We start from the raw sequence: 23908 nt of genomic DNA on the forward strand, positions 1-23908 counted from the left end.
GGTAACAGAAAACGTTTGGCCTCCGTTATTGCCAACAGAGGGAACACAAGAAAGTATTGAGATGAACTTTTGGTATTGACCAAATACTTATTTTCCACCATGATTTGTAAATAAATTCTTTAAAAATCAAACAATGTGATTTTCTGTTTGTTTTTTCTCCACATTCTGTCTCTCATGGTTGAGGTTTACCCATGTTGACAATTACAGGCCTCTCTAATATTTTCAAGTGGGATAACTTGCACAATTAGTGGTTGACTAAATACTTATTTGCCCCACTGTATGTGTTTTGCCATGTGTAATTGCTATTTGCAATAGTAGTTACACATTTATTAAGGATTTAGTGTAGGTTTTTGGGCTGTGCAATGAAATGATGGAATTATAATCTATGCTTTTGGGAAAATCCTGCTCAACATACGGCCATTTCGACTTACAAACAAGGTCCTGGAACGAATTAACTTCACATGTATATGTATGTATACTTTAATAGTAAAATGTATGGCTTAGTAGAACTATTCTTAGGAGTACATTTCTCTTGAAAAGTTGCTCAAGTAAATGTAATGTGTTACTACCCACCTCTGGTACTAAGCTGTCTATACTCATTAGCTTGTTGTGGCTGTGGTTGAAACATTTCAAGAGAACCTGTCCCATTTCTTCTCACGTTCTAGTCAAACGGCGTTTCCCCTGTCTTTCCATTTTACGCCTGTGCAGACAGACTGTAGTGCTGTCGTGCAAACAAGCGTTAGGCTACTTCCCCATTCTTGGTCACAGTTGCTCAATCGGGCACATGGAAAATGCCACGTGAGAGATGGGAATGCAGGATTCACTTAAAGGAGGAGGGGTTGATGTGTGTTTAAGCGGGGAACAGAGCGTTTTTTGTTTTTTTCCATGCATCTGTAAAACTATGGAACGGGGTTGATTGCAGGTTTATTTTGACTACATCTTTACTTTTTGCTTTGTTGATTAAAAAAGGCTTTGTGCTTAAGTCCTATAATGAGGAATCATGGAACACAGTATTTGTTGTTGTTTTAACCCTCACTTGTAGTAGCCATGCACAGCTGTTTTGAAAAGCTGCATCTCAATTGATTATATAATCTTGGTAATTAAAAAAAAAAAGACAAACAAACACATAAACACCTGGCGTCCACATACGTGGACATCACATGCTGGTACATATATTACAAAATTATTATTATTTTTTTTTTTTTTTCTTTTCGTTATTTGACATTATTTTTAGTTTTTTATGAATAATTAGAATGATAAAATAATATAATGGTAATAACAATTAAATTAATAAAATGAAATGAATCAAAACAGAACTACATTCTAGTTATGACCAGTGTTGTTAATCTTACTTTAAAAAAAAAAGTAATTAATTACAGTTACAAATTACTTCTCCCAAAAAGTAATTGCGTTAGTAACTCAGTCACCTGAATGTAAGAGTAATTAGTTACTTGGCAAAGTAACTGGTGATATTTTTCATGTTTTTTTAATCTAAAAAAAAAAAAATATTATTAATTAAAATAAATTTAAAAAACAGGTCACAAAATGTGAAGTTTAAAGGGTTTTTGGGACAATTGGCCCTAGCCCAGTTCTTTACCCTAAACTTAACTAGACACAGGGGTATTGCGGATATTGTGATAACTAGATACTATATAGTAACCTTTGCTATGTGTAGAAGTCCTTTAATGTTGTGAATCAGCCGTTAATTAAGGTTGTTAAAATTGCTCCCGTTATTGCATTGGTTCCCTTTTGTCTATTTTCGACATGTGTAAGTTTTAAAACTGTTTCATCATTTAAAGATAGATTTAAGTTTTGCCGATTTAGGAGCATTTTAGATAAAAAGTGACTTAGGTTCGCTAAGAAGGTTCTCTACAACAGAGCCTTTCTGAGAAGTCTACTGCTTTAAGATGGCGGCTGTTTACTAACGCATCTAGTTTTTTATTATACATGTTGCTAATGACGCCGTGTCTGACATTTGCATCTAGTTCTGTATATGGCGGAAAACACTCAGGTGACTTGAAGTTCCGCTCTTAGACCTCCAATTTGGCCAAATTTCAAAATTGTCCGATATGCATCTGTGATACATCATTGGAAAGCTTAAAACCTCAATTTTCTGGGGGAAGAAAAATTTTGAACAGGAGGGCATTTTTTAAGAATACATTTTTTTAAACAGCAAAACCTAAACTGGAGGCGTGAGCCCGCGAGAGCAGAATTAAAGACACCACGGTTTTAACGAGATATTATCGCGTACCTTCCTTGTTTCGATCCAAAAACTCCATGTAGCATGTATCACCGAGACAGATTTAGGGGGGATTTTGTGGGTGAAACATGGTGATATAACAAGGGTCACGATGCAGAAATCGCAGACAACAAGGAGTGGTTGAGATTTTCTTTTTCATATACAGTAGTTACCCTTGTAAACGTTATTTTTCTATTTTTCTTTGTTTGGATCGATTATTTCTCATCTAACATATCGGGGAAAATGCGACAGTAACAAAAAAAATACAATTAAGCGATACTTATGAGGTAGATATCCGTGACTTTTTTACAGACGCCAAATTTTTCATAGTAACGTCATTTGTTTAAAAGGTTACAATATGCGAGTGAATAAATTTTTAAAGTCGTTTTTTTAAAACTAAATATTAAACATCAATTAATGATTCCAAGCTAAAAATGACAGACATTTTCAATCATAAATATAACTACTTACGTTCTTTTTATGGCTTGGTTGGAAAAAAAGCGGTTGCGTGACATCTGTAAACGGGGGTTGTCAGGCTAAAACGGACAAATTAAAAATAGTTCGGGGGCTTCATGCACTATGAATCCGCTATGGCAGCATATAGACATATTGTTCTATCTAACACAACAGTTCTTTTGACTTAAAATTCTGCAGTTTCTTTTAAAGAGTAGTGCAAGAGCAGAAACTGCTTTTTCAGTCTTGTTTGCGTTTTCCGCCATATATGTAATATCTACCGAAGCATCATGTGGGCGTAGTTTGTAGGCTATCGGCTACAGTCAGGTATTATTGGAGCCACCTAGCATAGTAGCATCACGTCTGCAACGGCGTCACACTCCCTTGCCTCCTCCCCACTCCTGCTCTGCTCTCTCGTCTCCGTGAGTCCATCTTTTTCACTTTTCTCGCGTCAGTAAACCAACATCGTCACGCATAGTAACGCACGCCTTTCCCGCCTCAGTAACGGTAACGGCGTTACCAAGATGAGAAAAGTAATTAATTAGATTACTCACTACTGAAAAAAATAACGCCGTTAGTAACGCCGTTATATTCTAACGCCGTTACTAACAACACTGGTTATGGCCCCCAATAACACTCTAAAGTTGCTTTTTCTCATTGCCTGCAATTGATAATGATAAACATCTAAGTGGTTTTAATTGGTGGGAACGGCTGTGAATACTCATCTCTCAGTGCCATTGAGTTAAATGTGAACTCTATAAGAAAAAAAACACAATTTTATCTGAAATTCAATTCCAATTTTGAGCTGCAGATTGCAATAGCAACACACAATCCAAGAATTACAGTAGCGTGCCGATCATTATAAAAGTGGTTTTCACTAGAAGCAGCGTTGCCACAAATTGTGTGATGGGTAGCTCTCTCCCCTTGCTCACTTCTGCTCTGAAACTTGACTTCTTCCTGCATCAGGTGGCATTACTGTACTTCCTCTGTCTTTTCATCCCAGCGCACTCAACCAAACTCATGCATAAATGCATCCTGACAAATCCATGCTTCTGAGCGTCCCTTAAAGCAGTCAGTTAGCATGTTACTATAATATTATGTTAGTCTGGTATCACTTGAAAATACGGTAGTGTGAAAGCCCAAAATGTTGACAAAAATGGCTGAGGTTTTATTCATTTTAATAAGACACAACATCAACAATGCACCTTGATTAAAAAAATTTTTTAAAAAGTAATCATTTACACAAACAAATGGTATCCTATTTCGATATTAAGTTGAACTAAACTTATTTACAACTTAAATATTTGAATAGAAGTTATTCAAAAACATGAAATGTAAATCTTTTTTAGTTTAGTACAACTGAGCTTTAGTCAATAAATGCACTATCATGGATTAAAAAGTGCCGTTAGATGATTTCATTCAGTTAGTTTTTCACCAGTGGTACTCATACTACACTGTGGATAATAGTGAATAATACTTATAATACTACTACTACTAATAATAAAACTAATAATCACAAATAATAATGCTTACCAATATCATGGTCCTCTACTTGTTTCCGTACCTGTTTTAGTAGTTACCAAACTGTATTTAAGCTAGAGGGTGGGCAATTCGGCAAAAAGATCATAATTTAAAAAAAAAAAAAAAAAAAAATCACCATTTTATCATGATGCTTTTTTATTATTTATTTTTTTAACCATTTATTTATGCTTTTTGACATTAACAATAATACAGTGATCCGTTGTTTTTCGCGGTTAATGGCGACCAGAACCCGCCGTGATAAGTAAAAAACCGCCAAATAGCGCCCCAAAAAATTTTTTTGAGGGGGGGTTCAATGTATTTAATCGAATTAACATTGGAAAGAGATACATATAAGACATGGTTTTTACATTTTTTTCCAAAGTATAATTAAAAACCACAAATTTGTGTTTGCATATATATATATATATATATATATATATATGTATATATATACAGTGGGGCGAACAAGTATTTGATACACTGCTAATGGGAAAACCCATTGGCAGTGTATCAAATACTTGTTCTCCCCACTGTATATGTATACTGTGTGTGTATATATGTGTGTATATATATAATTTTTTTTTTTAATAAATGCCTTTTAAGCACTTCAAATGTAATAATTATAATTTGAATTATGAATTTTAAACATGTTACTGCCCTAACGCATTATTTTGAAACAAGAATAACGTAGAAAAATGCTTGTCTTTATTAAAAGCTTCATTGAGTGAGTCCACTCAAATCCGCTCATGCTGCTCACTTACACACAATGAGTTGTCACAGCAGGTGTTTAACAAGCTAAACGATGATTGACACATGCGGCCATTTGAAGTTTGGGCTTCCAAGCGTCTCTGGCAAGATCAAACCTTAACATCTGTCAATCATCTTTAACTTTAACAAGCAACTCCAGGGCACTGTCTGAGAAACAAAAAGAAAAGCAGCAGGAGGGAGAGTGAGACTACGTGACCGGGTCGGGGCAGCTCATCTGTATTTATTTTTTAATTAAAAAAAAAAACAACAAAAAAAACATCCGTGATGGAATGAGGGCGCAAAGTTTGAAGCGTGAAATAGCGAGGGATGACAGTACTGTACATACTGTGTAAAATGTTGTGTACATTTCTTACTACACACATAAACACGCCCACATAAAAAAAGTAATGATAAATAATGTACATTGAAAATCTTTTTAGGTGTTAAACATTTCTGAATTGTGGCTGCTTTGTAACATTAAAGTGCCTGTGACAGCATAAAAAAAATCTTAAATAGCATTATTATGTGAGTTAGAATCATATTTTGAGACGATTCGACTATATACAACAATTTAACAAAAGCGCAGATGACGAGAAATTAGTCTTTTAATCTGCTGTATAACCCTGCTTATCATTATAGCGCTCTAGCGTCCCCCGCTGGAGGTTGACGTCGGCAGGGTCACGATTTCATCTGATTTAGAATTCAGCCCATTGAGGGGGAATTATTTAGAACGAGGAAAATGCGACAAAGACAGCAGCAAAATGTCATTGTTTCAATCTCTCTACTCCAATATTTTTACAAGATTTTCTTTTTATCCAAGTATTTTGCCCCAATTGCGAAATAAATTGTATGGTCATTATAAATAAGTCTTGTGCTAAATCGAATATGAAATATTCAAAATGCATTTAATCAGTACGACATGGCAAAATTACTCCATAATGGTCAAAACTATCGACTTCTTGCCCCTCCCGAATGATTTTTTTATGCCACCGGAGTTTGTCCGGCTTTTGTCATTTCCCTGCCCCGGCTTCTGACAGCGTAAACAAACCAGGAGGCGTGACAGCTAGACGACATGCAAACCTGAATCGAGCGGCGTTTCAAAGCCTTATTCTTGCCTTTCGAAGCGAAAAATCACACAAAACTACCCCAGATAATGTCACACGGCGGCGGGGTTGTCGATTGTCTTCACTGATCGGCAACTCCTCCGGCGGTGAGCAAGTTAAAGCTCGTGGTTCCCTGGCTGCGGGCAGGAGAGCTCGTTTGCCCGGGAAGCAGCTGGAGAATGACCTCCGGACAAACCGGGCGACATCGGAGGAGCACGTAGCTGCCCAAGCCCTACCCGAGGATAGTGTTCTATTGCCGGGCACACGAAGAGAGCAGAGGGGGCTGGAAGTCTGGACGATATGGAGAACCGCATAGGCCTAGTATAGTGCTCTCCTGGCGGGCACGCGAAGAGGACCGACGGGGGTATGCGACAAGGCGCCGGTCGTCGACCGAGTGGCTTTCTCAGTGGAGAAGGAGCATTGTCAGCCGCAAAATGCAAGCCACCTCCGTATTAAAACGTGTGCCATGATCCCAGTATTGGACATAATACAAAACACGATGTTTACTCACTTCATCGTAAGTCCAGTGGTCCCACAGTTGTCTTGACTTGTTTTGACCAATCTCGGAGTGGGGTTTTTGAAAGCCAAAAAGGCTCACACGCCTCTCCCTGGTGCAGCAACAAAACCCTGCAGCACATTTGGTTGGCGTGATGTGAACAATAAACGAATGAATCCGCGAAATCAGCTGATTCCGCAGTCCATCTGCATGCTATAAAGCAGGGGTGTCCAAACTTTTTGCAAAGGGGACCAGATTTGGCGTGGTAAAAATGTGGGGGGCCGACCTTGGCTGACGTCCTTTACGTAGAGCAATATATTTAAGCAAAATTTAGCAAGCCATTCAGTGTGTCACATTTGCTTTATTTTTTTTTTAATGAATAATTTCAACAATCTCGCAACTAGCCTTTGCGGCGTTCTCTTTCGACTCTCGGGCTCTTGCGAAATACTACTGCTGTGAAATTAAACTAGCTTCAAGTTTCTTCAATTTCTCGCTGCGTATCTTCTCTGTAATCTTGTCTTACATGTCAGCATGTCTTGTTTGGTAATATCGCCTCACATTGAACTCTTTAAAAACAGCGACTGTCTCTTTGCAAATGAGGCAAGACGCAGTTGTTGCGTATTTAAGTGAAGAAATAGTCCAATTTTCAACTATCCTTGAAGCGTCGACCGTCACAGTCAACTTTTTTTTGTTGATTGTCACCATTTTAGAAAATTAGAAGTAGAGGGTCACATGGAGTAATGTTGCTTAGCTCTTAAATACCTGCAACATGAAACAATTATCAGAGAATCCCAAAATTTGAAAAATAAGGTCCTAATGAAACTTTTTTTTCAAATTTGTGAAAAGAAAAGTCAAAATGAAAATGTGTAATAAGCGCTCTATATCTATAACCCATGCTAAATCATGTTTTTTTTTTTTATGGAACCTGCAGATGCATGTGTTGACTTGCATCCATCTTTTTTTTTCCCCAAAAATAAATGTCGAAATTCTAAATTAGTCTGAAAATTATGAAATTTTAGGTGTATCAAATGTGATACATTTGGCAATAAGGGGTTAAAGTGCTGCTGCCTTTTAGTGGGTAAATGAGGAGCAGCATTTCGTGCGTAAGCTACTTCATATGCTGGTTGCAGTACTGCTGACCAATTTATTAAGTCTGTGTGCGGGCCAGATGTTATTGATTTTATGACAGAGGCTGGGGGCCAGATGAAATTTGATCACGGGCCGCGTTTGGCCCCTGGGCCGGACTTTGGACATGTCTGCTATAAAGCAGTGAGATGCTGACCTGGGTGACGTCACATTCGCATTCCTCCTTAAAACATGAAGTTATTCATTTTCATGGCGTGGGATTCAAAAAAATTGAATATATAAATCGATCGATTCCACACACATCCAAGCGGTCCATTTCATTCAGGAGCTTAAAATACTGTGTGAAATATGAAGTAACCATGCTTTTTGCTGTTAGTGTAGTGTACAGTAGTGTAGTAGTTGTGTAGGCACTTAAATGTATAATAGACATTTCAAAAGCTTCCATGAATTTCAAAAGTGGTTGCCTTTTTTTTTATTAAATTTGTTCAGAGAACTTGTTAACATTCACCTATCTTCTCCATATGTACATCACTCATGAGATCATCAATCCAATGATTGTGTGTGGGAGGGTTTTCCTGTCTCCCTGATGATTCCATTATGATTTTTATTTTTTTAGGTTTTTATTTTTTTAAGACTAATTTCCACATTATTGACCATTTTTATCCTATAAAACATTTTAAATGTACATAAACCTGAAAAAGGTTATCGTGCGTATCTTTTGGGCAGGTGTGAATGCAAACCAGCGAACTGGTACGGAATAAACAGCTGGTCTGAGACCTCGCCTTAGAGGTGGTCTCTGTTCGTTTCCGGTCGCTATATGTGGGAAAGTGGCAGCACTGTGGTTGTAACCAGTTCTTAAAAACACACCTTTTTCCATGTAACAAGCTTCCGTGGTCGCTTCTTAAAAGTATGTGCAGTGTGTACAGTATACCAAAGTATAAAGTGCAGTGAGCTAATATGAAGACCTACATAATTTATTCATGTGTTGCCTCATTCAGCCGTAAACAATTTTAACCGACCTAAAAACACACACAGAGGAAAAGTTTCGATTCATAAGGCTTTCAACATACACAGACATTCCCCAAAATATCTGATGGCTCACACATTTGCATCAAATTGCAACTCACCTGTCCTGTCTTCTGGACATAAGGGTTGCCGATGACACGCTGTGGGCTCGAATAGCTCTCCTACGCAGCCTTCTTGCTAAATATCTTCGTTCCCGTACAATGGAAAATATGTTGCAAATATGAGCCTCTGATGTCCAAATTTCCCTCAAACACTTATAATTCCGTATTTTACCTGGCTTAGACCGTTTTGTCCAATGATTGAATGATGTTTGCACATGTGTGGGTTTGTTGTAAATCCTGGGACTCTTGCGAAAATTGCATCAAACCATACATTGTGTTTTGGCCCGGACCAAAGAAAAACAACTATGGACTTTCCTGGTCTAAATTTGCCCTTAAAAAGTGCAGTTTTTGTCAAAATGTGCAATTAATATAAACTTATAAGGCAATGAACAACAATACATGACACTTTAGTAACATATAAAAAATAAACACACCAAATTAACTCATTTGCCGCCAAAAACGTATGAATACGTTCTATTTTTAATCGCTTCAGTGTCCCAAAAGCGTATTTATACGTCTTTTACGTTTTGTTTTTTTTGACAAGAGGCATCTCTAGGTTCTGATGCACCTAAACTGCAATGCACAATGCTTGAAACCCATTTTAAAGCAATACAACTGGCCACTGGAGGGCAGTAGCGCATTTTGTAAGAATTCATCTCGGGCCAAGAAAGGAAGTGAAGAAAAATAGTCAGGAAAGTTGGAGGGATCATGTGAAGACGCGTGACAAAAATGTGGAGAACAATAGGAAAAGAAAGGCAAGCAACACTGGGGGAGTGTTTTGAAAAGAAAACGAAACCATCGTCAAAGAAGGATTAAAAAAAATCTATCTTGATGAGACAGACGGTGATGAGAGTTTACCCCGTCTTGTAGCCGAGACGGCCACAACAGCGTCAGGTTCCACACGCGTTCTGCGGAGCCCACGTTGCGTTACTCCTGAGCCCGAGGTTGAAACCAACGATGAAGATGATGAAAAAAGTGAGACCGATCTTGATCCGGACTCATCAGATTACTGGGAGCCACCTCATTCAACCGGGAGCAGCCGAGAGCCTTCCCCGTTGTTATGTGCGCAAATAGTTCAACAGTTCAATAGTTTAGTTATGTGTAAATAAATTGTTACTTTGCAATCAAAATCTCTGTCTTGTTGTTTGTTATTTTGTAGAACGAAAACATTATTGAGATGTTTGGGATGTCACAAAAGCGAAAAATAGCTGTGTTAAAGTTATGTTTGAAATGTATGCTTTTACAAAAAGCTCAATTTGTCTGTTTTTTCATCAGAAATTGGAAAATTGCTCAAACTAAGCTATTTTCTAATGCTGATTTCTAAGAGAATAAAAAAAGTTAGTTCATAACTTTTTTTCTGCTGAAAGAAGAGTCTAATCTTTCTTTTGGTGGGTTCCATGCTTATATAGCAATAGTACAGAATTTTCTGTGGTCCTTGCAAAATCAGTCAAAATCCATTAAAACCGCCAGGAGCCAAGGGGGTTTCTACGGTGAAAATGGCTGGGAGTGAATGAGTTTAGGTTGGAGTTGGCTGAGAGCCAGAGGCGCTCATCAAAAGTGCAACATACGTTCCCGACCCCCGCTATACGATTTATAGATCTTTCTTCAGTCCTTAACGATCTAAGAAGATAGTCGTATCGCCCAGCGTTAATGTAGGAAAAATTACGTACACACAGGCCGGATTAACAGGAAAAGCCCACACGGCAATATTTCAAGGCTAACTAACGCAAAGAATACGCAAGCTAACAGCTTAGCAAAGCGACTTGGACAAAGAGTAAAGTGAAAACCAAACGTATGGAGACACACAGGTGAATGAAACAAGACTTTTTGCACTCTCTTGATCTTTAACAACTAAATTATCAGATATTAACACTTAGATTAGGTTTTCCATCAGTTATATAAATATTAGTAACGTTCATAACAATGCCACCACTCATAGTCGCAGCCTCTGCTTTTAAGCTAGCTGGGATAACCATGAATGTTTTTGTATTACGCAAGGTGTATCATCTAAGGCAGTTAGCCATTTTAAAATGTGAATTTTTCTAATTGTCCTAATGAATTGTTGAATATTACAGAAATTCTTCATTTCCTTTGGTTTAGTTATCGTTTTAGACTATGGCAGACACATTCAAACCATCCAAACGAGCACTGGTGGTTTGACTGACTCGGTAGATGCTGTATATTAACGAACACGGGGTCAGCAGAGGATGATGCTGCACGCTAGGAGTAGGAACCTCTTGGTACCTCATGATACGGTACAATTTGCATACAAAGCTCACAATAACGATGATCTGACGATATGGCGATACAACGATTATCGATACATTGGTCAGGAAATCATTCTTGGATAACTAATAAACAGAAAAACACAATTTTCATCCTTCGGCTGTGTGTTTATCACTAGTAGACGTAGTTTGGCTGCCATCCCTCCAACTTCAAATGGATTGAACGTCTATGGCTGTCAGTGGTAGCCAATGCACGGGCAATGAGGTCATTTTGGGCAATTTAAGGTCATTTACCTGTTGATTTTTAGTTACCTTCTGTTGATTTTGGGGTATTTTATGGGTCACTTGTAGGGGTGCACGATATTCATTTTTTGAAACCGATACCGATATCGATAACTTCCTGCTCCTCAAAGCCGATACTGATATCGATAACCGATAATAAATATAATTTTTAAATGTATAACCTGTGTTTTAGAACACCTGGAGGTTTCAAAAAAAAAAAAAAAAAAAAACTAGTGGTGGATTCAACATAGATTTGCCTTTGATCTCACCAGATTTTTCATAATGTCATGAAGAAAACAGTGCGTTTCACTTCAGCACTGCCCAACAGCCAGCTAAAAATGAATGCACTTCCATAAACCACAAGGCTTGGTCTTGTCTTGCTTTTATGGGAAGACACGAGTCTTAATATTGTGAAAGTACAACAGAAAAATACACATATTCAATACTCAATATACAACAAACTGCACAATACACTTATATACACAACTATTAAATGTATAGCATAGCACACTAGCTTGAGCTACTAAAGCATTGGCTGGCTTCTCTAACACAACAACTTATGAAGTTCTGTACATATGACCCTTCACTACAGAGGTAAACATATGTTGCACATTTATATGTTATAGTAGACATAAAATAGTTACAGACATATATTTCCGAGGCAGAAACGTAACAGAAAGCATTCACGATTGTCAATGCTACCGCTAGATACCGCAATGTGTAAGTGAATGAGCTTGTAATGTGAACCAAACTGTAACCCAAAAAAAAATAGATGCAGTGAATTATTCTGACCAGCAGGTGGGAGCAATGCCCCGCAAATGGTCAACTGGTTTCCCCATACTAGTGTGTAAACTGTAAAGCCAGCACAGTACATATTATCGGTCCTATTAATAATGTTATTGGATTTATCAGGATGACGTCATAATTCCTATTATCGGACCGATAATTATCGGACCAATAATTATCGTGCACCAGTAGTCACTTGCTATTTATTTTGAATACAGAACAGGAAGTGACCTGGGAATCAACCAAATAGGCAGTGACTCAAACTCAACAGGAGAAATCGGACAGAATGACTGCGAATGCTCTGATTTCTAAATGGATTGGGCATCGAGCACCGTCATTGGCAGCCTTAGATTGAACTGAGACACTATGATAGTGGAAGATTTTGATAGCAACTTGTTGGTTCCTTTTTTTTTTTTAAACAATGACACCTTTTTAAAACGATATCTCGATTCTTGGCAGGAGCATATCGCTAACCTTTTGGGATACAAAGTATCACGATATATCATCATTTCGATAATTTGTAACACCCCTACTACGCGCTGATTTGTTGAAGTTGTCAGCGCTTACACATTAGAGACCTATGCAGACTGTGCATGTGAAAATGACATGTAGTCTGCAGCGCTAACTTTATATACAGTCTGGGCACTACTGCCAGTTTGGAATTTTATTATTTGTTTAATTGACTAAGGAAGTGAACTCAACTCTAACCTTTCAACCTTAATAAAATATTTTCATAACATTTGTGGTATGTCGACTTACTAGTTGAACGACACCTCTTTCATATCTTGAGGGAGTCTGTATCGCTTTCACCGGCACTAATTAACTTTGAAGAAACCCTGCCACACATAAAACTACAAATGTGCTGACTGCTTTACGGCATACGTCACTTCCCCCTTCCCCCATTCGTTATAAGGAGGGAAGTCGATGCGAACGCTTTTGCGCGAATTCTGCAAAGATGGCAGAGCAACAAAAAAGACAAAAAGGTTTTGTCAGAGAAGACAAAAAAGGGAAAGCGAGGCTACCAGGATAAAAGGACACTCAAGAATAAACACTGGCTCGGCTTTTACTCGCTGGCGTGAATAACCAAAAACAAACGTTTCTTTATTTTTCAACCTTGTATGTTATGGTTTAGCCACAACTGGATTCATTACCGCATTACTATTAATCCTTCACACAGCAGCTGGAAACAGAAATGTCGTTCAGTCCATCTTCAGGCGACAGGGACATAAGGATTTTACTAGTGCTGCAACGATTAATCGATTAACTCAAGTATTCATTAGAAAAAAAGAATCGAAAATAAATTTTGCTGCTTCGAGTATTCGTTTATTTAAAGTGGTGTTGTAATGGTTTGTTTTGAAAGTGTTTGCATTTAGTTTTATTTATTTGGGTGGATACACTACCCTCTAGTCTGCCTCATTCACATGGCCGAATACAGCTGCTGCTCCCTGTTAAGACCAACATAAGCTAGGTTTTTGTTTGAGCTTGTTTTTTTAATACTTTCGTAATTTAGTTTAAATGTATATTCAGGAATATGTGCCTGAACCATTTGTTAAGAGCATTGTAAAAAGAACAAAACAAAGAAAAAGCATTAGTATTTTGTAACATTTAAGCTAGCAGACTTTTGCTATGTAAGTTAGCAAATTGTTGTTTTGTTGTACATACTGTTGATCCTTATTTATTTATTTATTTATTTATGTTATACTGTTTGAGGCTCAACTCAGGTATTTTAATTTTTATGTTCCTTATCCGATTACTCGGTTATTCGACTAACTAGTTCATCGATTAATCGACTACTAAAATGATCGATAGCTGCAGCCCTAGATTTTACGACACTGTACGCTGGTCCTTAATGGGAAACGCACTCTTCCTTACCTCATTCACTCCCAGCCATTTTCACCAGAGCAAGGCCCTTCGCTCCCAGGCGTTTTACTGGATTTTGACTGATTTCTCAAGGCCCACAGAAAATTCTGTTTTATTGCTATATAAACATGGAACCCACCAAAAGAAAGATTAGACTCTTCTTTCAGCAGGAAAAAAAAGTAAGTTCATATCTATTTTCATTCTTTAGAAATCAGAATTAGAAAATAGCTTAGTTTGAGCAATTTTCCAATTTCTGATGGAAAAAAACAGAGAAATTGAGCTTTTTGTGAAAGCATACATTTCAAACATAACTTTGACTTTAACACAGCTATTTTTTGCTTTAGTTACATCCCAAACATCTGAATGTTTTCCTTATACAAAATATCATAAAGAGCAAGACAAATCGAGCTTTTGACTGCAAAGTAACAATTTATTTACACATAACTAAATGAGAGATGACGCTGTTGTCGCCGCGACAGCCGGGCAAACTTTTCCCTCACTGCTGCCTGTCTCATTAAGATGGATTTTTTTGGGTCTCTGCGGGGTCTGCTCGGCGAGCAGCACGGACATAACGGCATATTACACTGCAGTGGTGGTCCCGGTCATTCTGCTCGGTCGTCCAGCGCCTGGCATCCCGGGTGTCCTCTCGCTTGTTCTGCTCTGTCGTCCGCCGCCTGGCATCACTCCGACCGTGCGGCCCGCCCGTTGGTTGCCGTTGAATCGGGTTGCGGGTCTTACCAAATGCGCTACTGCCCTCCAGTGGCCAGTTTTATTTCTTTGAAATTGATTTTCAGCTTTGTGCTTTGGAGCTCAGTTGAATCCGGACCCAGAGATGTGTTTTATGAAAATAAACTTAAAAGACATATAAATACGTTTTTGGGACATTGAAACAATTAAAAATATAACGTATTTATATGTTTTTGGGTGCAAATGAGTTAAAGTAGCACTTGGTACCTTTTCAGTTTTGGTCCATTTAGCAACGCCAGTGAACAAAAGCGGTAGTGTTTTGCCATAAGAAGACTGCATTTCCCACGAGTACCAGCGCTGTGTTTCCCATGAGGACCAGCGCACACCTGCGTAGTGTCGTAAAACCGTGATGGTCGCCTGCAGATGGATTAAACAGCATTTCTCTTTCAAGCGGCTGTGTGAAGGATGAAAAATAATAAGGTTATGAATCCAGTTGTGGCTAAACAATTTGATGGTTAGCAACCATGTGGCTACCCCCCCAACTTTTTGTCTCTTTTGTTGTGCTACCATCTTTGCAGAATTTGTGCAAAAGCATTAGCATCGACTTTGACGTCTTTATAATGAATGGGGGAAGGGCGAAGGGACTTATGCCGTAAAACAGTCACCACATTTGTAGTTTGTTTTTTTGTGTGTGATTGTGTGGCAGGGTTCCTGCCACCCTTCTCAAAGTTAATTAGTGCCAGTGAAAGCGATACGGACCCCCTCAAGATATAAAAGAGGTGGCATACATAGTTTTCAGTCGACATATCATCACAAATGTTATGAAAATATTTTATAAAGGTTGAAATGTTACCTAGTGTTGCTTTAATGCAAAACCTGCGTCGCTAAAATCGACCAAAACCGAAGATACCTAGTGTTGTTTTGAGCCCTGCCCACCACTAGTTTAAGCATAAAAATAAATGACAAATAAACACGCTTTTTTTTGACTGTAGGCAGCATGGTAGCTAATCAGATACAGTGGGGCAAATAAGTATTTAGTCAACCTCCAATTGTGCAAGTTCTCCTACTTGAAAAGATTAGAGAGGCCTGTAATTGTCAACATGGGTAAACATCAACTATGAAAGACAGAATGTGGGGAAAAAAAAAAAAAACAGAAAATCACATTGTTTGATTTTTAAAGAATTTATTTCCAAATTACAGTGGAAAATAAGTACTGGTCACCTACAAACAAGATTTCTGGCTGTCAAAGAGGTCTAACTTCTTCTCACAAGGTCTAACGAGGCTCCACTCGTTACCTGTATTAATAGCACCTGTTTTAACTCATTACTGGTATAAAAGACACCTGTCCACAACATCAGTCAGTCAGTCACATTCCAAACTCCACTATGGCTAAGACCAAAGAGCTGTCGAAGGACACCAGAGACAAAATTGTAGACTTGCACCAGGCTGGGAAGACTGAACCTGCAATAGGCAAAACGCTTCGTGCAAATAAATCAACTGTGGGAGCAATTATTAGAAAATGTAAGACGTACAAGACCACTGATAATCTCCCTCGATATGGTCCATGCAAGATCTCACCCCGTGGCGTCAAAATGATAACAAAAACGGTGAGCAAAAATCCCAGAACCACACGGGGGGGACCTAGTGAATGACCTACAGAGAGCTGGGACCACAGTAACAAAGGCTACTATCAGTAACACAATGCGCCGCCAGAGACTTAAATCCTGCACTGCCGGACGTGTCCCCCTGCTGAAGCCAATACACATCTGCGGTTTGTTAGAGAGCATTTGGATGATCCAGAAGAGGACTGGGAGAATGTGTTATGCTCAGATGAAACCAAAATAGAACTTTTTGGTAGAAACACAGGTTCTCGTGTTTGGAGGAGAAAGAATACTGAATTGCATCCAAAGAACACCATACCCACTGTGAATCATGGGGGTGGAAACATCATGCTTTGGGGCTGATTTCTGCAAAGGGACTAGGAAGACTGTGTAAAGGAAAGAATGAATGGGTCCATGTATCGAGAGATTTTGAGTGAAAATCTCCTTCCATCAGCAAGGGATGGAAGATGACGATGAGACGTGGTTAGGTCTTTCAGCATGGCAATGATCCCAAACACACAGCCAGGGCCACATAGGAGTGGCTTCGTAAGAAGCATTTCAGGGTCCTGGAGTGGCCTAGCCAGTCTCCAGATCCCAACCCCATAGAAAATCTGTGGAGGGAGTTGAAAGTCCGTGTTGCCCAACGACAGCCCCAAAACATCACTGCTTTAGAGGAAATCTGCATGGAGGAATGGGCCAAATCACCAGCAACAGTGTGTGAAAAGCTTGTGAAGAGTTACAGAAAACATTTGGCCTCCGTTTTTGCCAGCAAAGGGTACATAACAAAGTATTGAGATGAACTTTTGGTATTGACCAAATACTTATTTTCCACCATGATTTGCAAATACATTCTTTTAAAATCAAACAATGTGATTTTCTGTTTTTTCCCACATTCTGTCTCTCATGGTTGAGGTTTACCCATGTTGACAATTACAGGCCTCTCTAATATTTTCAAGTGAGAGAACTTGCACAATTAGTGGTTGACGAAATACTTATTTGCCCGACTGTAGCATGTCCACCTCAACAACCATAGCAAATATATGAATGAAACAATACGACAATAAAAGAAACAATAACATTTTCATCAAAATAAAAGTAATAGGTTTATGCCACTACCATCCTTTCCCTGTATTGATGCATTGATTTTTAATTCTGAAAGCACAGACACCAAATAGGGAAAATACCCAACAAGCTATTTTCATTGTTTATGCCTTTCTACACGTTCCAGATGAATGATTTTCCATTTCGTGCATCTCAGCGCACCAACCAAAGATTCGCTTGACACTTTCTGGCCCCACTACAATACTTTCACACACGTCACGAGCCGTTTTGTTACTTGTGTTTGGGAGTCTCGTCTCTTTGTGATACACAAGTGATGTGCACGCACACATTTTTCCACTCTTTCCACCCCGCTGTGACGTTGTTTTGTTGTGTCAAATTGTAGGTGGGCAGCTGAAAGTGTTTGCGCATCAGGGTGTTCGCAATCGCGTGTGATGCCTTACTGTGATATTGAGATATTTGTACATGAATTCATAATGGTTTTCTATTGATCAGTTCTGCATTGTGTCAGTTATCTCTATTTTAAGTTACCTTATCTTTTGTGACTTATCTTTGTTTTTGTGCCCACAGTCACAATTTATCTTGGGGAAATGTCACGTCAAAATGTTCTCTGATAGTAACAATCATCTTGTTGTGTTTGTGCTCGTGTGCATGTGTGTGACCACAGTGCCGCAAGAGCAGCTGCTGCAGACGGAAGACTATGACTTGAACGTGGTTCGCCTGTGTATACAGGTTTTCCTGCAGGATGACACAAGCCCCTACACTCGAGTACTCAAACCTGTAGTCAGCAACCCCATCTTTGACAACAGTGAGTGACTATTTGTCTTGTAGAGTTCAAAGTGGAGATATTTACTCCAATGGTTGTCTTTGAGTAGCGTTATGATTCAAGTCTCATCAATTACAGTGCTGGCTAAGAGTGTTGGCACCCCTGCAATTCTGTCAGATAATGTTCAATTTCTCCCAGAAAATGATTGCAATTACAAATGCTTTGGTAGAAATATCTTCATTTATTTTGCTTGCAATGAAGAAACACAAAGGAGAATGAAAAAAGTTTTAATCATTATCATTTTACACAAAACTCCAAAAATGGGCCGGACAAAAGTATTGGCACCCTCAGCCTAATACTTGGTAGCACAACCTTTAGACAAAATAGCCATAAGCGGATTTTAAGGGGTGGGCAGGCCCCCCTTGGTGTCCGAAAAGTGTCATTGCATGTAATGACTTTCCTATATACATATAAAAGTTGTAAAGCAATAAAACAGCAACAAAAATGAATGAAATGAACAAAAAATATATATTATTATAATAGGTCAAAATTATTTTTCAAACAGATCATGTGACTAGCAACTTAGATGGTCATTTGCTTTGCATATAATTTTCAAAACCCAAAAAAAATTGGGGGGGGGGGCAATTTTATTTTTCAAATAATTTTTTCTTTGATTGAAAGTTTTTTTGTTTTTTTTATTGAAGCAACATTTATTGGGGATTGAATGATTTAATAATCATAATAATCATAATATGGCCCAAACACAAAAAGGTTCAATCAAATACAAATTTTTCAATCTCAAATATTTTTTTGCATTCAAAAACTTTTTCTATGATTAAAAATGTCCTTTTTTTTGATTGAAGTGATTTTCTTTTTGACTTATTTTTTTGACTGAATAATAAAAACAAAAATGTCTTAGCCAAAATGTGGCCCAAAAACAAATCAACATTACTTCAATCAAAAAAAAACTTGACTTTAATTAAAAATAATAATAATAATAATAATAATAATAATAAATAAATCAAAGAAAAATAGGTTTCACATGCATTTTTTGCATTCAAACACATTTTTTTAATTGAATACTTTTATTTTATATAATATTAATTTTTATTTTTGGTTGAATAATAAAGACACAAATCTACCTTACCATATTCAATGGAAGACGATCTTGGCGAAAAGTATTGCCCAAGCAACCTGATTTAGAATTCCCCTCAAGAATGATGGGAAACAAAAAACGCTCATTGTCAACTTGTTATTATAAATATTCTTGTAAGGTGATTTTATTGCTGACACTGTGTTTTGGGGTCATCAACATGTTGTGCCCCCCCACCCCCAAAGTTTAACTCCGCCTTTGAAAATAGCTGCGAACAACCGCTTCCCGTATCCATCAATGAGTTTGTTACAATTCTCTGCTGGAATTTTAAACCATTCTTCTTTGGCCAACTGCTCCAGGTCTCTGAGATTTGAAGGGTGCCTTCTCCAAACTGCCATTTTCAGATCTCTCCAAAGGTGTTCTATGGGATTCAGGTCTGGACTCATTGCTGGCCACTTTAGAAGTTTCCAGTGCTTTCTCTCAAACCATTTTCTAGTGCTTTTTGAAGTGTGTTTTGGTTCATTGAAGACCCATGACTTCTAAAGGAGACCCAGCTTTCTCACACTGGGCGCTACATTATGCTGCCAAATTTGTTGGTAGTCTTCAGACTTCACAATGCCATGCACACAGCCAAGCAGTCCAGTGCCAGAGGCAGCAAAGCAACCCCAAAACATCAGGGAACCTCCTCCATGTTTGACTGTGGGAACCGTGTTCGTTTCTTTGAAGGCCTTGTTTTTTTTTTGTCCTGTAAACTCTATGTTGATGCCTTTTCCCAAAAAGCTTTACATTTGTCTCATCAGACCAGAGAACATTCTTCCAAAATGTTTTTGGCTTTCTCAGGTAAGTTTTGGCAAACTCCAGCCTGGCTTTTTATGTCTCTGGGTCAGAAGTGGCGTCTTCCTACAATTGAGTCCCTTTTCATTTGGACGCCGACGGATAGTACGGGTGTAAACTGTTGAACCCTCCAACTGCAGGAAAGCTTGAACTTGTTTGGAAGTTAGTCGAGGTTCTTCATCCACCATTGGCACAATCTCTCATCAATTTTTCTTTTCCGTCCACATCTAGGGACATCTGGGTTAGCCACAGTGCCATGGGCTTTACACCTATTGATGACACTGCGCACGGTAGACACAGGAACATTCAGGTCTTTGGAGATGGACTTGTAGCCTTAAGATTGTCCATGCTTCCTCACAATTTTGCTTCTCAAGTCTTCAGACAGTTCTTGGGTCTTCTTTCTTTTCTCCATGCTCAATGTGGTACACACAAGGAAACAGGACAGAAGCTGAGTCAACTTTAATCCATTTTAACTGGCTGCAAGTGTGATTTAGTTATAGCCACTGCCTGTTATGTGCCACAGGTAAGTAACAGGTGCTGTTAATTACACAAATTAGAGAAGCATCACATGATGTTTCAAAGGGTGCCAATACTTTTGTCTGGCCCATTTTTGGAATTTTGTGTAAAATGATAATGATTTTTTTTTCCCCATTCTCTTTTGTGTTTTTTCATTGCAAGGAAAATAAATGAAGACATTACTGCCAAATCAATTGTAATTGCAATCGTTTTCTGGGAGAAATTGAGCCTTATCTGACAGAATTGCAGGGGTGCCAATAATTTTGGCCAGAACTGTGTAAGTTTTCCTTTTTGTATTGTATTTATGGAAAAATTACTGGTTGCGTCACAACAATACATCTGCATTCACGCATCTCAAGTTGAGAGAACTTAGCACGTAAATCTTGCCGTCTCAACACTGCTGCAGGCCTTATAGACTTTTGTAAACTTGAGGTGTTTATTGCACGCACGCACGTACACACACATTTTGAGAAAGGGAAGTTGTATACTGTGTACACACCACCTTTCAAACAACAGTGTTACCAAGAAGTGCTTCCTCTTCTGACAACAGACATGTGACTCAACTTGGTCAAGCTCTAGTTTGAATATTTCTGCTCAGTCAAAACGCTTGTTTTTTTTTAATCCAGCCTGATTTAACACAAACTATTATTAGCTGTGTTTCCATCCCGACAAGCTGAATGTGATTTGATTTATATGCTCTGTTGCGTGTTTAAAATAACAGGGGCACCAAACACCGCAGAGCTGAGGATCTGTCGGGTCAACAGCAACAGTGGTTCTGTTAAGGGAGGAGATGAGATCTTCCTGCTCTGTGATAAAGTGCAAAAAGGTACATTGATGTCAAGCCTTTGGAGGGGTATTTAAAGCAACACTTGGTAACTTTTCAACCTTTATAATTAGGGTTGTTCCGATCATGTTTTTTTGCTCCCGATCCGATCCCGATCGTTTTAGTTTGAGTATCTGCCGATCCCGATACTTCCCGATCCGATTGCTTTTTTTTGCTCCCGATTCAATTCCAATCAATCCCGATAATTTTTCCCGATCATATACATTTTGGCAATGCATTAAGAAAAAAATGAATAAAACTCGGACGAATATATACATTTAACTTACAGTACATAAGTACTGTATTTGTATATTATGACAACAAATCCTCAAGATGGCATTTACATTATTAACATTCTTTCTGTGAGAGGGATCCACGGATAGAAAGACTTGTGACTTTGTATATTGTGACTAAATATTGCCATCTAGTGTATTTGTTGAGCTTTCAGTAAATGATACTGTAGCCATGCCCAAATGCATGATGGGAAGTGGAACCATGACTGTGCGTAGTGCTACCAATGGATATATCTTCTCTGCGTTGGGAAATAACATAAGGTGTTAAGAAAAAGATCAATTGCTACCTTGCTTCCCCACATTGCGTCCCATGATATTTCTAATCGTAGAGAAAGGGATTGTAAGGCTTTAGCCAATTAAAAAAAGGCTCCAAAGGCTGCCAAAATTCATTGTACTCATTTTATGCTGCCTTTTATAATTTAAATATTATAACGTGATACATTTTTTAAAAAATTAATTACCGCCGTTATCGGGATAAATTTGATAACCCCACCTTAAGCCTAAACTAAAGACTCTGGATGAGTGTAACATATTATGTCTCTAACGTTAAATACAATTAGAAAACGATTAAATTAAAATATATATAAATATATATATATATATATATATATATATATATATATATATATATATATATATATATATATATATATATATATATTAAAAAAGGCATGGCCGATATTTTTTTGCCGATTCCGATACTTTGAAAATGACGTGATCGGACCCGATTATGGACATCTCTATTTATAATCAGTGGTGTTACCAGGATGCCAGGTGTGGGTGGGCATTAGTCTTACCTGGGGGGGGGAGAAAAAAGAAAAGCTACAATGCTCAAGTAGGTCGAAATCCAGCGTAGGGCTACTGCACCTTAAAACATGTTTTGTTTTCTCCTTGAGATAACTGTTGTTGTGATTTGGTCTAAACAAATAAAAGTTGATTTGATTTGACTCACATCCATAACTGAACAGTATGGACATGCAGGTGACAATGTTTTTTTTTTAGGTAACAGGTAACCTATTGTGGTTCCTCGGTTTTATTATTATTATTAAAGTTATTTGTCAAGTTCAAAAATAGACCTTTGGCTAGACATTTGTAAAATTACCCAAAAATAAGGAGAGAAGACACTCAGTTTTCTTGGCCAAGGAGAGCAAAGAGGGACTAGACAGAGGAATGCTAGATTACGCTGTACAGTCACCAAAATTGATCTAAGGAAAAAAACCCTCTTTGCTCTTTTTATTAGGGGTTTGTCCTAACACAGAAGGGTGCCGCCCTGAAGGGAGGGGGAAAGCAAGCTGCTGACACCCATGTGATTTTGGTTGGCTATGTGTGAGCATGTAGGTGGAACTAACTGTGTGTAAGCAAAGGCACAGGTAAAAAATGGTCAGAATGACCCAGACACTTCAGTTATGCAACGCTGCGGCCATGGAAGATGTCCTCGAATGGAAAATTGTCCTCGAAGGTCTAGACGAAAGTCCAGAAGCCAGGTGCTGAAGATGTCCCGGAAGGTCTAGTTACGCAATGATGGCCATGAAGCAAGGCAGTTGTCATCCCGACCCTCTTTACTCTTTGTAACACTTAAACATTATACTACAACCTAGTATAGCAAGCAATAATCATTTACTGGTTATATCAATAAGAAAAAAATATGGCAATATGTATTATGTATGGTATATATTAGCACAAGCAAATATTCAATCAATCAACCGTCGATAATTGCCTCAACATTATTCTTTGTTCCGCAGCCCCTTTGAGCTCAATTTGACCCTCTTAGAATGCTTCAAAATGCACCAAAATCGGCAGGCAGGTTAAGACAGGTGCAATCTTTGATACCGTGTATAGACAAATTCCAAATACTCTATGTAGCGCTCCCTAGCAGTCATTCTTTGTCCCGCCGATGCTTTGAGCCCTACTTTGACCCCCTCAGAATGCTTCAAAACTCACCAAATTCAACAGCCAGGTGAACGCTGGTGGAAACTTTGATAAAATGTTAAAAAAAAAAGAGGAGAGGAAAGAGGAGGTAGCAACGCAAAGGTTAAAACTTAGAACACGTCAGAACTATATGAATGGGATACCATACACGGTGCCCAGACTGCTGTTAGTACTACATCCAGTTTTCTTTGGGTGGGTAGAGCGTGTCCGTAGGTGGGCACATATGCAGGTGCCAGCTCTCAATTATTATTATTATTATTATTTGTAATCATTAATCATGATGATTTTCTGAATTGAATTTAATGAATTAAAAAAAAAAAAAGATTAAAGATAAAATTAAAGATAAAAAAATATATATACTAATATCACATCATTTTATATC

General features: G+C 38.2%; 1 protein-coding gene across 1 annotated transcript in view; it reads left to right on the forward strand.

Moving 5' to 3' along the window:
• rel (v-rel avian reticuloendotheliosis viral oncogene homolog) overlaps window positions 1-23908 on the forward strand; it is a 51299-nt gene that overhangs the window by 15246 nt on the left and 12145 nt on the right. Inside the window, exons 6-7 of the mRNA XM_057848982.1 lie at window positions 17940-18080; window positions 21203-21307. Coding sequence (XP_057704965.1) covers window positions 17940-18080; window positions 21203-21307 — 246 coding nt within the window. The remainder of the gene's footprint in view (window positions 1-17939; window positions 18081-21202; window positions 21308-23908) is intronic.

The sequence above is a fragment of the Corythoichthys intestinalis genome, chromosome 10 (assembly GCF_030265065.1).
Source record: "Corythoichthys intestinalis isolate RoL2023-P3 chromosome 10, ASM3026506v1, whole genome shotgun sequence".
In the NCBI taxonomy this organism is placed as follows: domain Eukaryota; kingdom Metazoa; phylum Chordata; class Actinopteri; order Syngnathiformes; family Syngnathidae; genus Corythoichthys; species Corythoichthys intestinalis.